At 39.8% G+C, this 14111-nt stretch overlaps 1 protein-coding gene across 3 annotated transcripts; it reads left to right on the top strand.

Moving 5' to 3' along the window:
- Positions 1 to 378: 378 nt before the first annotated feature.
- On the top strand, positions 379 to 5516 carry LOC148861656 (tubby-like F-box protein 3). Of its 3 annotated transcripts, none has more exons than XR_016112482.1 (7): positions 384 to 1511; positions 2372 to 2459; positions 2710 to 2839; positions 2924 to 3103; positions 3314 to 3792; positions 4624 to 4779; positions 4993 to 5516. XR_016112482.1 is itself a non-coding variant. In XM_088982805.1 (6 exons), the coding sequence occupies exons 1-5, from the start codon at positions 1164 to 1166 to the stop codon at positions 3783 to 3785; spliced, it is 1218 nt and encodes a 405-aa protein (XP_088838931.1). In that variant the 5' UTR covers positions 379 to 1163; the 3' UTR covers positions 3786 to 3792; positions 4624 to 5516. The 3 variants fall into 3 exon arrangements, 1 of the variants encoding a protein (XP_088838931.1); XR_016112481.1 differs by having other exon boundaries at positions 4852 to 5516; XM_088982805.1 differs by having other exon boundaries at positions 379 to 1511; positions 4624 to 5516.
- Positions 5517 to 14111: the final 8595 nt, after the last annotated feature.

Below are 14111 nucleotides of genomic sequence, written 5' to 3'. Positions count from 1 at the left end.
GGACAAGTTTCTTCATATGAGAATGAAAGCACAGACAATTACCAACTCCACCCACTTTAGCGTAAAATCTAAATTAGATCTCCTTGGATTGCTCTGGATCCAATTATCCAAATAAGAACTCATTTGGCCTGGATTTCCTCTTTGATATCAAAGGGGCATTCCTGATGTTTTTGTTGTAAAACAAGGGCAATCATGTAAAGAGTGGGTTTGGCACTGGGCCGATGGGCCATTGGCTGGCTGGCTTACAGTCTTAGTGGGCCCATGGCCCGTGGACACAGGAGCAGGGCCGTGAACGGTCGATGAGTCCACGCCAGAGAGACGGCCCACGCATCAGTTTCTGAAATTATTATTAAAATTGGTAATCAATTATTAATATATCCTTTGCATTTCGATGACTGACATCCGTCGCGGCCCATCCAAAAGGGACGGACTGGTCGATTTGCAGACCGAAACCCTCTCTCTCTCTCTCTCTCTCTCTCTCTCTCTCTCTCTCATATCTTCTCCGTTGTCTGTAACCTATTACCTATCCGTGAACAGAAAGAATTTGGACTGTAACAGAGAATTTTCAACGAAGAGGTTCATATATATTCGTGGTCGCTATTTCTGTTGTATTATTTGGAGGAGAATCTTCAGTTTCAATGGAGGTTTGTGCTTTTGAGCTGAGGAACACATGGCCTGATTCCTTTTGAGGCTTTGAAGGAACGGGATCTGTGTAATGACGCTCAAATCTGTCGCGTCCCCTCCAAGGTTGAAGATTTGAAGGAATGGAGCTGAGAGGCATTCTGGTGATCTTTGGGGGACAAGATTTATGCGATTGAGCCCGCGTTATCGGTTTCTTTTTCTGTACATATTTGCTTACTAGTGTTTAAATCGGCTGATCCGGGAATAATGTGTGTGTTTTTGCCATTTTAGAGATGAATTTATGGCGCCAATCTGTTATTTTCATTGAAGGTAGTTTTTTGGGCTTTTGAAGCTCATAATCTTCGGAGATACGTGCTTCTTGGTTTCTATTTGTATTTAAGTTCTTGTTACAAGCTTGGAAAGGGGTTCTGTTTTATCAGATAATGCTCAGGTTCTTGAAAGGGCTTAGAGTTGATAAGGATTTGGAGCTCTGCCGATATTTGGTTTTTGTCATTTGACTTTTAGAGAAGTGAGAAGAAGTGATGTCTCTCAAGAGTATTATTCAGGACATGAAGGGGGAAATCGGTAACATTTCTAGGAAGGGTTTTGAAATGAAGCTGGGCTATGGGTTGAGATCGAGGTCACATCGAGTGGTTCAGGATATTTCGGTTCCTGTCGACGCTCTGAAGCAGAGTTGTTGGGCTAACATGCCGCAAGAGCTACTGAGGGACGTATTGATGAGAATAGAAGAATCAGAAGGTGCCTGGCCTCCTCGGAGGCATGTGGTTGCTTGTGCTGGGGTTTGCAGGAGTTGGAGGGAAATGACGAAGGAGATCGTGAAGACCCCTGAACTTTCCGGCAAGTTGACATTTCCCATCTCACTGAAGCAGGTTTGACGCTTTGATCCTTATTTACGGATAATACTATTCTTTTTTGTTGCTGTTAAGACTTCGGTTTTCTTGCATTTTGGGAATTTTCGCGTTTTGGTTTATCTTGCCGCCATTATAGCTATGATGTGAGCCTTTCAGGTTTAGCTTGTCTGAGGAACTTAATCTGGCTAGTTAAAATCCGAAAGGCATTCTATTGTTTTCTACTGATCAAATAAATCCTAGTGTTTTCTTAAAGCTTGATATTGTTATTCTGTCTATTTATAGAGGACATAGTATTAAGAGGCACAGAAAATCCTTTAGACAGGAACTTCAGGTGGTTGGGCTACCCCTTCTTGAGCCATTTGTGGAGTTCTATTGAGTAACCCGTCCTGATATGTAAACACTCCAATGAATGGCTGTTATGGTCTTTTCCTTTTATCATCTATTGTTGGCTTTAGTTCCATTGAGGCCCGGAAGGTTGAGTTTACTTCATGACTTACTTGATGTCATCCCCTGAGTTATGTATGCTCAGTTGCCAGGATGAAGATGCATATGAACTCTTTTTTCTTTTTTTCAGATAAGCTAGTTTCCATCCTTATAAATCTGAAGGGGTCATTCATCTCCGTCCAACTAGGCTACTCTTGTCATAAACGGCTTTAATTTCATTGTTAGTGTTGAAATCCTGGTTGTACTGACAATTTAATGTACTTTGTCTTAGAATAACTATTTTAAGGGTATAACAGTTCTACAAATATTTTCTGCTAGAAAATTTTTGTTCACGATATATTTTTCTTCTGCATTTTCTGAGCATTGTGTGGCTCTTTTGCAAATTTTCTGCACACTTTCACAAAATATCCTTAACTGGTTTTCCTTTTTTACAGCCTGCCCCAAGAAACTCCCTCCTTCAATGTTTTATAAAGAGGAATCGGACCACGCAGACATATCATCTCTACCTTGGCCTTACTCAAGGTGAGCATTTCTGATCTTTGCTTTATTTGTGCTATACTGCTCTCTCATTAAGTTGGTGCGTGTTAAGTTGTTTTCTGAAGTTTATATATCAAAATAGAAATATTGTATACTTATGGTTAGCCAGGTTAATAAAAGAATTAAATCTTCTTGTTTTGGAGAACATTTGAGAGAATTATGGTTCTGTTTTGCCTTATTTCCTTCTTGAGTGGCAATCACTCAACTTGGTTGTGTTTTTCTATGAACCTTGCAGCATTAACTGATAGCGGCAAGTTTCTTCTTGCTGCACGCAAGTGTCGACGCCCAACATGCACAGATTACATCATCTCTCTAAATGCTGATGATATGTCTAAGGGGAGTAGTACCTACATTGGGAAGTTGAGGTGTGCTCTAGCTGTAATATTTGACTTCAAATGCTTCTTAGTTTTCATGTGAGCTCAAGTTCATTCTCTTGTTTCTCTGAATAGGTCCAACTTTTTGGGAACCAAATTTACAATATATGATGCACAACCTCCTCATGCTGGGGTTACAGTTACTAAAAGTCGCTCCACTCGGCTAGTGGGTTTGAAACAGGTCTCTCCAAGAATCCCTGCTGGAAACTACCCAGTAGCACACATTTCATATGAGTTGAATGTTTTGGGTTCCCGGTAAGATGCAAGTTTATGCACGTACTTGTAGGTTTTCAGGAAAAGGGATTGTCATTATTTTCATTGTACATTTTATTTTCTTTTGAAGCCTGGAAATTGGCTAATAACTTGCAGTATTTGAGCTTCATTGGAGTTATTAGTGTCAATTTTCTGTTTGCATGCCTTTATCATAGAACAGCCACACTAATGCATGTATTAATGAACCACCAGGGGTCCAAGGAAAATGCAGGTTGTAATGGATGCTATCCCAGCCTCAGCAATTGAACCAGGAGGTGTGGCTCCTACACAGACTGAGTTCCCACTTAGCAACGTGGATTCCTTCCCATCCCTTCCATTTTTCAGATCAAAATCGACTCGCACAGAGACTTTCCATTCAGGACCTTTCACTAACCCGAAGGAGGGATCCTTGGTGTTAAAGAATAAGGCGCCTAGGTGGCATGAGCAGCTCCAGTGTTGGTGTCTGAATTTCCGTGGCCGCGTAACAGTTGCTTCTGTGAAGAATTTTCAACTTGTGGCTGCTCCAGAGAATGGATCAGCAGGACAAGAGCATGAGAAAGTCCTCCTCCAATTTGGAAAAGTGGGGAAGGACTTGTTTACCATGGATTACCAATATCCAGTTTCTGCATTCCAGGCTTTTGCTATTTGCCTTAGCAGCTTTGACACCAAGATTGCTTGTGAATGACAAACAGGTGTGTCAAATTACCTTCCCATGGAACTGGACATTTACTTTGTTGAACTTAATTTTCAACTTCTGATAGTTTATGCATTGCTTGTTGGTATGCATTAAACTTTCAATCAGAACTACGAGAAAGATCTATACCGGTAACATTAGGCATCCATGATTGGTCAAGGTGCTTATTTGCTTTATACTGTCCAATAATTCGGTGCCGCTTTGATGAGATTGTAGGAAGGTAAACTGAACTAGTGATGCTAATTATGTGGTGCGCCAATGACTAGTTTTAGAGGACTGGTTAAAAATAGAAAAGCTCTAGGTGGATTGGTATGCATGCAGTGAGACAATGACAGGTGGCACTAAGTGCACAAAGTAGGTGTCTGTCCATCAAATGGTGTTCTAGGTTGTTGAGAATGTACTAATAATGAGAATGTTTTGTGTGGAATAATGTCGTGGGTGGACCACCTTGCGCATGGCTAGACTGTTGGAGCCCCAACTTAATGATATGGTCAAATGCTGCCAATCTGTTGGGATTGAATGTATCACTAACAAGTTACAGGGAGTGTAAAAAATAATTTCATTCATGAGATTGATTTCATTTGTTCAACATGTGGCCTCTCTATTGGATGTATTGGCCTTGTTGAGTGGATGATCCAATTTGGGGTTATATCTAGTGGACCTTAATCATATTGTCTCGATCATGCCCATGGAGATTTTTGTTTTGCATGCTGATTAAGGAGATAGAAGAGGTATCTCTACCCAGATCAGTGGACATATGTAGATCTTGCTTGTGTATACAACCATGTTTAGGCCTCACTAATGCTATTTGTTCCCTTTGCTTGAGCAGTTTAGTGTATAAACATCGATTGTGGGCTTGAGGATGTAATAAAATATTCATTGGGAAGATGATGGTGGCGTTGTTGGTGTGTTGATGGACAAAGTCAAAAGTGAAATGGAGATGCTGGCTCTGGTCAAATCAGTCTGCAATTTGTCTTTTTTGCATGTATATTTCCTCTTCATCTTTTTCATTGTTTGTACATAAGAAATGTTCTGAACTTGAGGCATACTTGTCCAGTCCTGGGTAACGTCGCCATCCGACTGCAATGATTCTCGTTTCTTGTGGACTGAAACATGGACGCCTGAGTTTAAATTTATAGTTTGAACTCTCTTGAGGTGTGTGATGGCAAGATGACAGTGTTCGGACATGGTTTTGTAGGCTTGCGAGTTACTTCTCATATTGTAGAGAGCTCGTCCAGACTTTTTGATCAGAGGCTTTGCCCTGTTTCCATCTTCAAGTTTTGTACAGCAAATATGCATGTTGGCTTATATGGGATGGTCTGCAAAGCCATTGATTAAGCTCAACGTTTGTTGATATTTGTGCACAACTTTTGGGCGACAGCCTAGATAGATGGGTCAGGTCTTTCGTGTTAAGTCAAATGGATCCATCTGAAAATGTATCAGTTTGACTAATCTCTATCAGCTAGCTCCTATTGCAATCAAATCTGATCATTTTTTGCACGGTGGATGGTTCGTCACTTGTCATCCTTCTCTCTCAAGCCGAATATGAATTGCAGTGGAAAATAGACATCATCTGTTTGAGGAATGCCGAAATGAAAACATCAAAGAAACAGAAAAAAGTTGAGAGAATTTTTTAGCAAGTTCTGTGAAATTTCTTGACAACTTTTCAACTCTTTTGGTTCTGTCTTATTTGATCCAAAGTAAAATCGCACACTGCCTAAAGGTTTCTTTCTCCTTGAAACGTTCCTCAAATTACATGCTATTTTGCTAGTATAGTTCTTAAGGTTGCATTTGGATTAGAGTGGAAATCGTATTAGCGGATCTGGATTTAATAGTTACCCATTTTTTGGCCATTACTTGGGCTACTTTCTCGGGTCGTGGAATTTAGAGAAACACTGAATTCATGGCCTAGTCGTTTCTATGGAATTTGAGCGGAAATGAAATTCAAATCCTTTTCAGTTCCCAACATCCACATACTAAAAGTACTGCAAAATTATCCAATGTCGTAAGACCTGGAGTCTTGGACCGGGCTTAAAAGTGCAATGCTCACTGGGTCATGGTTTTACCAATTAATAGGATCAAACTGTCATTTAACCGTGTATCACTGGATCAATAGTTGATAGTTCAACCGTCTGGTCTGGACTCTGAAATTTATTGCTTGGCTTCTTTCTTTTTAAAGCCTTTTCTCCTGTATACTGACCAAGATTGCGCTTGTTGTGTTGAGTTCCTTTTGAATTGAATTATTACCACACTGGAAAAATAAAAATGAAAGTGCTCGTTGATTTTGTTGGTCATTTGTTTCTATAAACATTAGATTCAAAATTTAATTCCGTTCCCATTTTATATAACAATAATTACTGAATCACAAATTTTAATTCACTGAATTTCACTGTTGAAGTTATCGCCCTCTTAGGGTGTATTTGTTTGCATGTAGAACGAAATATGTACAGTGATTTGGTAGAAATAGATACCTCTATCTTTACCTTCATTTGAACTGTATAATTGATCATTCCAACAGTGATGCGATAAAAACTCTGCACACTCTACAATCTTGGGAATCGAGTTGCACATTGGAAACATTTCCCCATGAATTTAACATACATATACAGGAGATTTTCCCAATGTGTGGTTAGATGTCATGTACATGCTTTCTTCACAAATATAAATGGTTAAAAAGAGAGTTTGGAGGGAGATGGTCCTAAGAGGTGCAAGTTGAGCCGTTGGATGGGCTCAAATTGGGCTTTTGTCAAATTTTGAATGGACCTAGTCTAAAGGTTTAAGTCCAGAGCTGTATAAAATGCTAAATTGGGCCAACCCGATTTGCACCCTATCCAAAACAATTGCTCAGAAGTCAAACTTCATTCCCCTATGTGACCTTATTGCACATTACAAGATACATATGTAGGGTGCAACTGCCAACCAGTAAACCTAACCAACTGAAAATTGTTAGCTACAAGCATACGCTCGTTAAGAAACCCGCTACTTCACTTTAGGAATGGAAATGGGGCGGGGCACCCCTCCCCATTTTCGCCCCGTGGTTAAAATCTCTGCACCCGTCCTCGCTCCGCCCCGGTATCGGGGTAAAAATTCATCCCCCATTCCCGGCCCCATCGGGGATGGGGAATTCCCGACGTATACCAGCCCCGCAATCTTCCTAGTCTGACGGTCTAATTCTATTCTTGAATGGACAGGCTCTAGGGTGTGAACAAAAGAGAAAAGGAATATATATATATATATATAATATGTATCAAAGATTCAAAATATATCAAACAAAATGGCGAAGAAGTTGGCTCAACCATGAAACAACCAAGAAGCAACCTTGAAGCATCGACATTCACGTGTTCTAAGCAAAGCAAAAAAGCAAACTCCAAGTAAAAGTAATTCCAGTTCATGTACAATGAAGATCGAAGAACGAAGGAAAACTGGGAAACACAGTGAAGTCTGCTGCTAGGGCAGCGGTGGCGCCCGGTTGTCGACGGACGAACGGAGAGCAAGAAAGGAAGAAACAGAGAATGAGAGAAAGACTGCCAGTGCCAGACTGAGAAACAGAGAATGAGAGAAAGTGAGAACCGCGGCGGTCGACGATTCCTCTGTGCTACGGCGGCAGCGGCACCCGGCAGTCGATGAAGACTCAGTTTAGTGACTCTCTGAGTCTGTATGAGCGAAGGTTGAAGAAGACGGAATAGTAGGGAATAGGGAAACGGGCGGCAACTCGTAACCTAATACTGCAATACCTATGTAATACCTTTATATATATAGCGGTATATCTGTAATTTACAAACGGGGTTGGGGCGGGTTCGGGGATTTATATGCAGACCCCATCCCAGCCCCGTCCCCGGTTTAGGGCAAAATAAAAATTCTCCGAACCCGATCCATCCCTATGTATGACCGGGGAAAATCCACCCCGTTCGGAGTAGGACGGATCGGGGACCCGGTTTTATAGGTAAAATTGCTGTCCCTACTCTACTTGTCTTACATCATTTGTTTGCGGTTATAATTTCATTTACACTTAGAAGTGTAAATGCAGTTCGGATTCTGATTCGTTTTTGATGATGGTGGAATTCACTGGATCCCTGCTGTCGTTGACAGGTCAGAGCTCGGCAGGGGGAATCAGAGCAAAATAGTGTGTGCCAATATATGAGTTTACCTTCTGAGGATGATGAAGGCTCACCCTTATATAGGCCTCGAGACTTTGTACAGAACTAGAGTGGGCAACCCGAAACTACTGCTTCCCTGGTCATATATGCTAATGGAAAACCCAATATACCATACCACCTTCTCTCCTAGATTTTCCGCTGTGCTTTCTTTGTACAGAACTAGAGTGGGTACCACCTTCAATTACCATGATTTCTAAATTGGTACTTAAACGTATTCTAAGCAATGCCCATCTCTTGATATCTATTGTTCATCTTGATCATTGCTACCCGTGAATGTCTTGTCAATGTTCTAAAATCCGACCCAGAACTAGGACCCTTTTGGCCACTGGATTTCGGATCAGCAGTTTAATCGTTCAATCCAAACAGACAGCCCATTGCAATTTACAGATATATAAATTTATAATTACAACTACAAAAAATATAAACAGCCAAAACCATTGTCCGGGTTGACTAGGTGCTGACCAAATCAATGGTTCATGGGTAAAACGGAATCAGTTGCCTGATTGGTTTCTGGGATGAACAGTTTGACTGTCTGGGTCAATAACAGTTTGAAAATCATATTGAGAAGTGTTTGAAATCTGCATCAAACATGAACATTCATGCTATTTGTCTTGATGGTCATAGCTTTTCAATGTACTCATAACAAGTGATTTATTGCAAGCTGAAGGGGATAAATGGACTAGGGGTAGACAAAAAGGACATGCGCCAAATGGTAAGAAATAATTTAATCCCTCCTAATTTTAAGTTTTTAACTATGGATATGGCACAAAACTAGAGGTGCAACTTTTCCGGGTTAGGGTAGGGATTTTGTCAAATTTTCATTGGGCCCAACCCAAAGCCCGAGCCCAAAACAGTATAAATTGTTAAATCAGGCCAACCCGATTTGCACCCCTACACAAAACGTAATGAAATGACCAAACAAGTTTCATGTAACCAAACACATGTAGTTGGAATAAGGCTTATGATGACGATGATGATGATAAATTAAATGACGATGATAACAAGGATCATAGTTTTTCACTGGGTCTTTCAATGTTCCTTCTATCTCATTCAATAGTTGACGGATCACTTCCTCTAATATCGGGTTTGTTTGATACCATTGTCGTTTCCAGCTGAAACCCTGCCACATCAGTGCCGCCACCTTGACATTTTGAAATACAATGGGAATTTTTTATTTGGTTGAGACTGTTTTAACTCAAAACAGTAAAAAAAAAAAAACGTTTTGTCTGAAAATAGCAACAAGGGGGCATTAAAGAAGACGTCAAATTGAGGTTTCCCCCAACAGTCATTGCATCTCACAATGTTTTAGCTGATATGGCACATACCTGTCATCCGATGTGGCATGGTGATGAATTGATACGGTGCATCACGTATCACACAACACTTTGAGCAAAGCTATATATTTATATAACCTCAGTCTTCTTCATTGTATAAACTCCATCATCTACTTCTCAAAGCAGCCTGAAGCTCTTGACCACACATTTACAGACATAGCACCCCTGTACATTGGATAAAAATTAAATCTGATGAAATCCTGAATTTGAAAAATTCTTATCCATTAGATTGGCATAACAGTAATTGGAAGTGTGATTGGTGTTAAATTTACTTTAAATACTTCAACACGAAACAGGATATACCAAACACATATCCACTAATCAGCATTACTGTTGAGACTATAACCAAACAGATTTTTCCTCTACCCGTTGAAACTTGCATCACCCACACTACTCAAGGTTTCAACCTGAAATGGCAACGATACCAAACACAACCATCATTTACATTGTGCCTTCTTAAATTTGAAAGGGGTGTTTGGTGAACTTGGATCTTCTACCCACGAGAACGTACTCACACCTACCCAGAAAATATCTCCTTCTGTATGAGGTCATAATGTGTGTAGTCAAGTGTGGTATGGTTGAATCCGAGTCGCTAGTGTGGATTTGAACAATCTTTACATAGTTGTAAAGCACGTTAAACGCATGCATATTTGATGAAATGTCTACGCTACCTAAAATCCCAAAAGTAAACAAACAGAAATTGGGAATGGCAGATTGCAAAATCCTCTTTTGTAGCAACATGTCACCGACCAAAATCTCTCACACATCAATTGTTGTATCACTAAAGAGACCCATTACCCCTATTACCGCTTTATTTTTTGAGTAGGTAAAACCAAGTAATCGAACCCGGATTTCCTGCACTTGGTACGGTGTGGGACGCGGTACACTTTCAATGAGATTCAGCCAGTCTCATTTCACATGTGCAGATGGGTTCTAACGGTAACGGTAAGAGGTTAGGGGTGTTAATCTTCAATTTCCTTTTTTTAATATCTTAAAAATAAAAAAAAAGGTGGAGAAAAAATAGGAAAGTTGACTGTCCAGTCGAAATAGGAAAGAGGCTAAACCAAAAAAAAAAGGAAACTAAAGCTTTTTCAAAGCCAGACGCCATTAACAACCAATTTTTAGAAAAGTGAAAAATGTTTCTTCTTTGGGCGGCATTGAGAGAAGAGATTTGCTGACGGTGGAGTGGAGAGTGGTTAACATGCATGATTTTTAAAACTTATATCTGCTTGAGTGAACTGTTATGTGCATGGTTTTTAAAACCGACTCGGAGACCAAAATGGTCAGGGGTCTAGTTATCGGGTTGAATGGTTGGCCCGTTTTGACAAAAAAATAAAAAAACTTAAAAAAATAAAAACCGGTCAAAACTGTTTGAATGGTTAACTGCCTGGGTCAGCGGTTTGATGACCAAAACCATTGGTTTTTTATGGAAAATCCAGTTTTGGGGAAAACTGGAACCGATCACCTAAGTGGTTTTTGGTTTTTTCCAGTCCAACTGTGCGGTCCAATCTAGTTTTGAAAACCATGGTTATGACCCATTTTACCATCCATTAAATGATCGTTACAAAACATGCTTTTTCAATACATGCTTTTTCAATACATAGTTTAAGAGCATTGGATGTTTTAACATAGCTACTATCGACCAAGGTTTTCAAACCGCTGTTGACCCCGACGATCGAACTGTTTGGCCTGGGAACGTCCAGGCAAATGGTTCCGTTTTACCCCAAACCCATTTTTTTTGTTAAAAATTGTTGAAATAGTCAACAGCCCATTGACTCAAACGGTTGAACAGTCGACTCATCGACCCCTTCAACGGTTTTGACCGTTTTTTAGTTTTAATTATTATTTTTATTTTATTTGTCAAAACGGGCCATTCGTTCGAACTGAACGATCGAACTGCCGACCCAAAAAACAGTGGCCAGTTCCGTTTCCAGGTCATTTTTTAAAACGTTGCCATTGACCAATCTCTATTCCTGGGTTGAGGTTTTTTTATTTGTTTTTTGTAAAAAGACTTCCGAATGATGGTAGCCATAAAGTTGTAATTATTTAATACAAAATTGATTTTAAACATGTCCCATCAAATGGTTAAGAATATGGGCTGAATTTTCAACTCTCTAAACTATTTATCATAGTAACATAGATTTACTGTGATTAAAATAATTCAAACTTAATAGCAGTGGTTCGATGGGATTAAAGTAGAGATGTATACAGAATCAATCTATAAAAAGGAGTGAGATGTCACAATTTTGGTGGGAAGTTACCTATGATTCGTCACTGTGTACTGTTCAAACAACTGCAAATTTCTTGTTAGTGCTGTCCAGAGAACCACTCTCCACCGTTCTTAGCAAATCTCTTCTCTCAACGCCACCCAAACAAAAAACACTTCTCACTTTTCTAAAAATTGGGTTAATGGTGTCTGAATTTAAAAAAGCTTTAAGTTTCCTTTTTTTTGTTTAGCCTCTTTCCTATTTCGACTGGGCAGTTAACTTTCCTATTTTTTCTCTACCTTTTTCTTATTTTTAAGATATCAAAAAAAGGAAATTGGAGACTAACACCCTTAACCTTACCGTTAGCCACATCTACACATGTGAATTGGGAATGCATGTGGAGTGGGACGTGGCTGAATCTCATTGGAAGTGTATCACGTCCCACACCATACCAAGTGCAGGAAATCCGGGTTCCAAGTAATCTGCCAAAGAATCATTGTGTAGTAGGATTTTAAAGGATTTCTGCTGCAAATGGGAGATGAGAAGAGGGATATCACTTTGTTCGCTTTCAAAGATATATGCATTCATATATATATATATATATATATAATATCGACCAATACGTAGCAAAATTTTAAACCTTGATATACTTTACCATTGATTGGTCCAAATGTTTTTTTTTTTTTTGGTACTTAAGAAGTGATTGCATTACTGAAAAAGGATTGAAGATGGATACCCCTAGAAGGCGATTGCAAAGCATGCTTGGCGACTGAGTCAGCCAAGGAATTACAGCTTTGATTGATGTAAGAAAACAGGAAGTCAATCTTCACTAACAAGGAAATGTCATGCCAGATGGCCCCAAGAGGGAAGAAGGACAAAGATAGCAACTGCAAACGGTCCCGTTAAATGACTCGCACATGTGACCTGAGATATCATACAAAGTCTAACGTGTTTCAATGTAATTGGGAATGCACCACAGCGCACACATAACCAAGTGTAGGAAATCCCAACTCCTTCATTTGAAGGTTCAAATGTGTATATATGGATACAAAATGGCTAGCTCATTAATTTAACCATGTGATTCTTGCCACGTTGGACAACCAACTGTTTTTTGTTATAACCAACCTACTTCTTGTCTAGCACCCCTCCCCCTCAAGTTAGGCAGGGGATTCAACAATGCCCAACTTGGACACTAAGTAGTGAAAACGATCAGCACCAAGAGCTTTTGTGAGAAGATCAGCTGATTCATCTTGACCAGGAAGATGGGAAGTCTGGATTTCATCATGCTAAATATGCTCACGAACAAAGTGACAAGCGATGTCTATATGCTTGGTGCGCTCGCAGAAGACCAGATTTGTAGCAATATGGATGACTGCTTTGCTGTGACAATGAAGGAGCATTGGAGTAGAGAGATATAGTGAGATCAGGTAGTATGTGTTTGAGCTATGTTGTAACGCCATGGCACGGTATTTTTCTTCAACAGAGGAGTGAGAAACCGTGTGTTGCTTCTTGGTCTTATAGGAGAGTGGTGAGTTGCCCAACATGGTGATGTACCCAATGGTGAAGTGTCGAGTAACGGGACAATTTGCCCAATCCAAGTTAGAGAAACCATGAAGGGTAAGGTCATTGGTTGAGGAAAGTAATGACCCATGAGAGGGTGTGGCTTTGAGATAACGGACCACTCATAGATCTGCAGTGAGATGCTCTTGTCATGGTAGTTGTATAGTTGACTAAGAACATGAACTGCAAAAGCAAAGTTCTGGCCGTGTCACTTGAAGATAAACTAGGAGACCGACTAGTCATCTGTATTGTATTGGATCCTAGTAGAAGTGGACTTGATTAATCATTGAAGTGGTTTTACTGTTCCATGGGAGTGTTCGATGGTTTATAATTTGTCATTCCTGATTCAATGATGATATCTTGAATATATTTCTGTTGGCCAAGAAAAATGCCCTCATGAGTCCGGGTTACTTCAATGCCTAAGAAAAATTTGTAACGGGCCCAAATCATTTGTTTGAAAACATGTATTTATGTAAGACTTCAAAGAAGAGATATAACTTGGGTCATTTCTTGTGATGATCAAGTCATCTACATAACCCAACACTGCAATGTATGACCCAAATTTATCAAAAATAAAGAGGGAGTAGCTAGTTATAGACTGACGAAATCAATAGTCAAGTAATGCTTGAGTGAACTTGGCAAACCACTGGCATGAAACATGCTTCAACGCATAAAGGGATTTGTTGAGACTACACACTCTGTGATCATGAGGAGAACGTTAACCTAGATGAGGAGTCATATATACTTCTTTGTGGAAACCACTATGAAAGAAGGCATTGTTGATGTCAAGCTGATGCAATTCCCACCATTTGATTGTGGCAATGTCTAATAGACATTTGACAGTAACTAGTTTTGCTACAGATGTAAAGTTATTGTAATAATCAAGGCCCTTGGCTTGGGTGTGACCTTTTGCGACAAGGTGTGCCTTAAAATGCTCAATGGAACCATCATCTTTAAACTTAATACAATATACCCACTTACATCCAATTGCTTGTTTTCCCAATGGAAGATCAACAAGTGTCCAAGCATGATTGCACTCAAGAGCATCAAGTTCATCTT

This window comes from Nelumbo lutea, chromosome 4, assembly GCF_056320005.1.
Source record: "Nelumbo lutea isolate HS-2025 chromosome 4, American lotus-T2T, whole genome shotgun sequence".
Classification (NCBI taxonomy): domain Eukaryota; kingdom Viridiplantae; phylum Streptophyta; class Magnoliopsida; order Proteales; family Nelumbonaceae; genus Nelumbo; species Nelumbo lutea.
The sequence above is the reverse complement of the archived record's forward strand: the minus strand, read 5'-3'. Positions and strand labels throughout refer to the sequence as shown.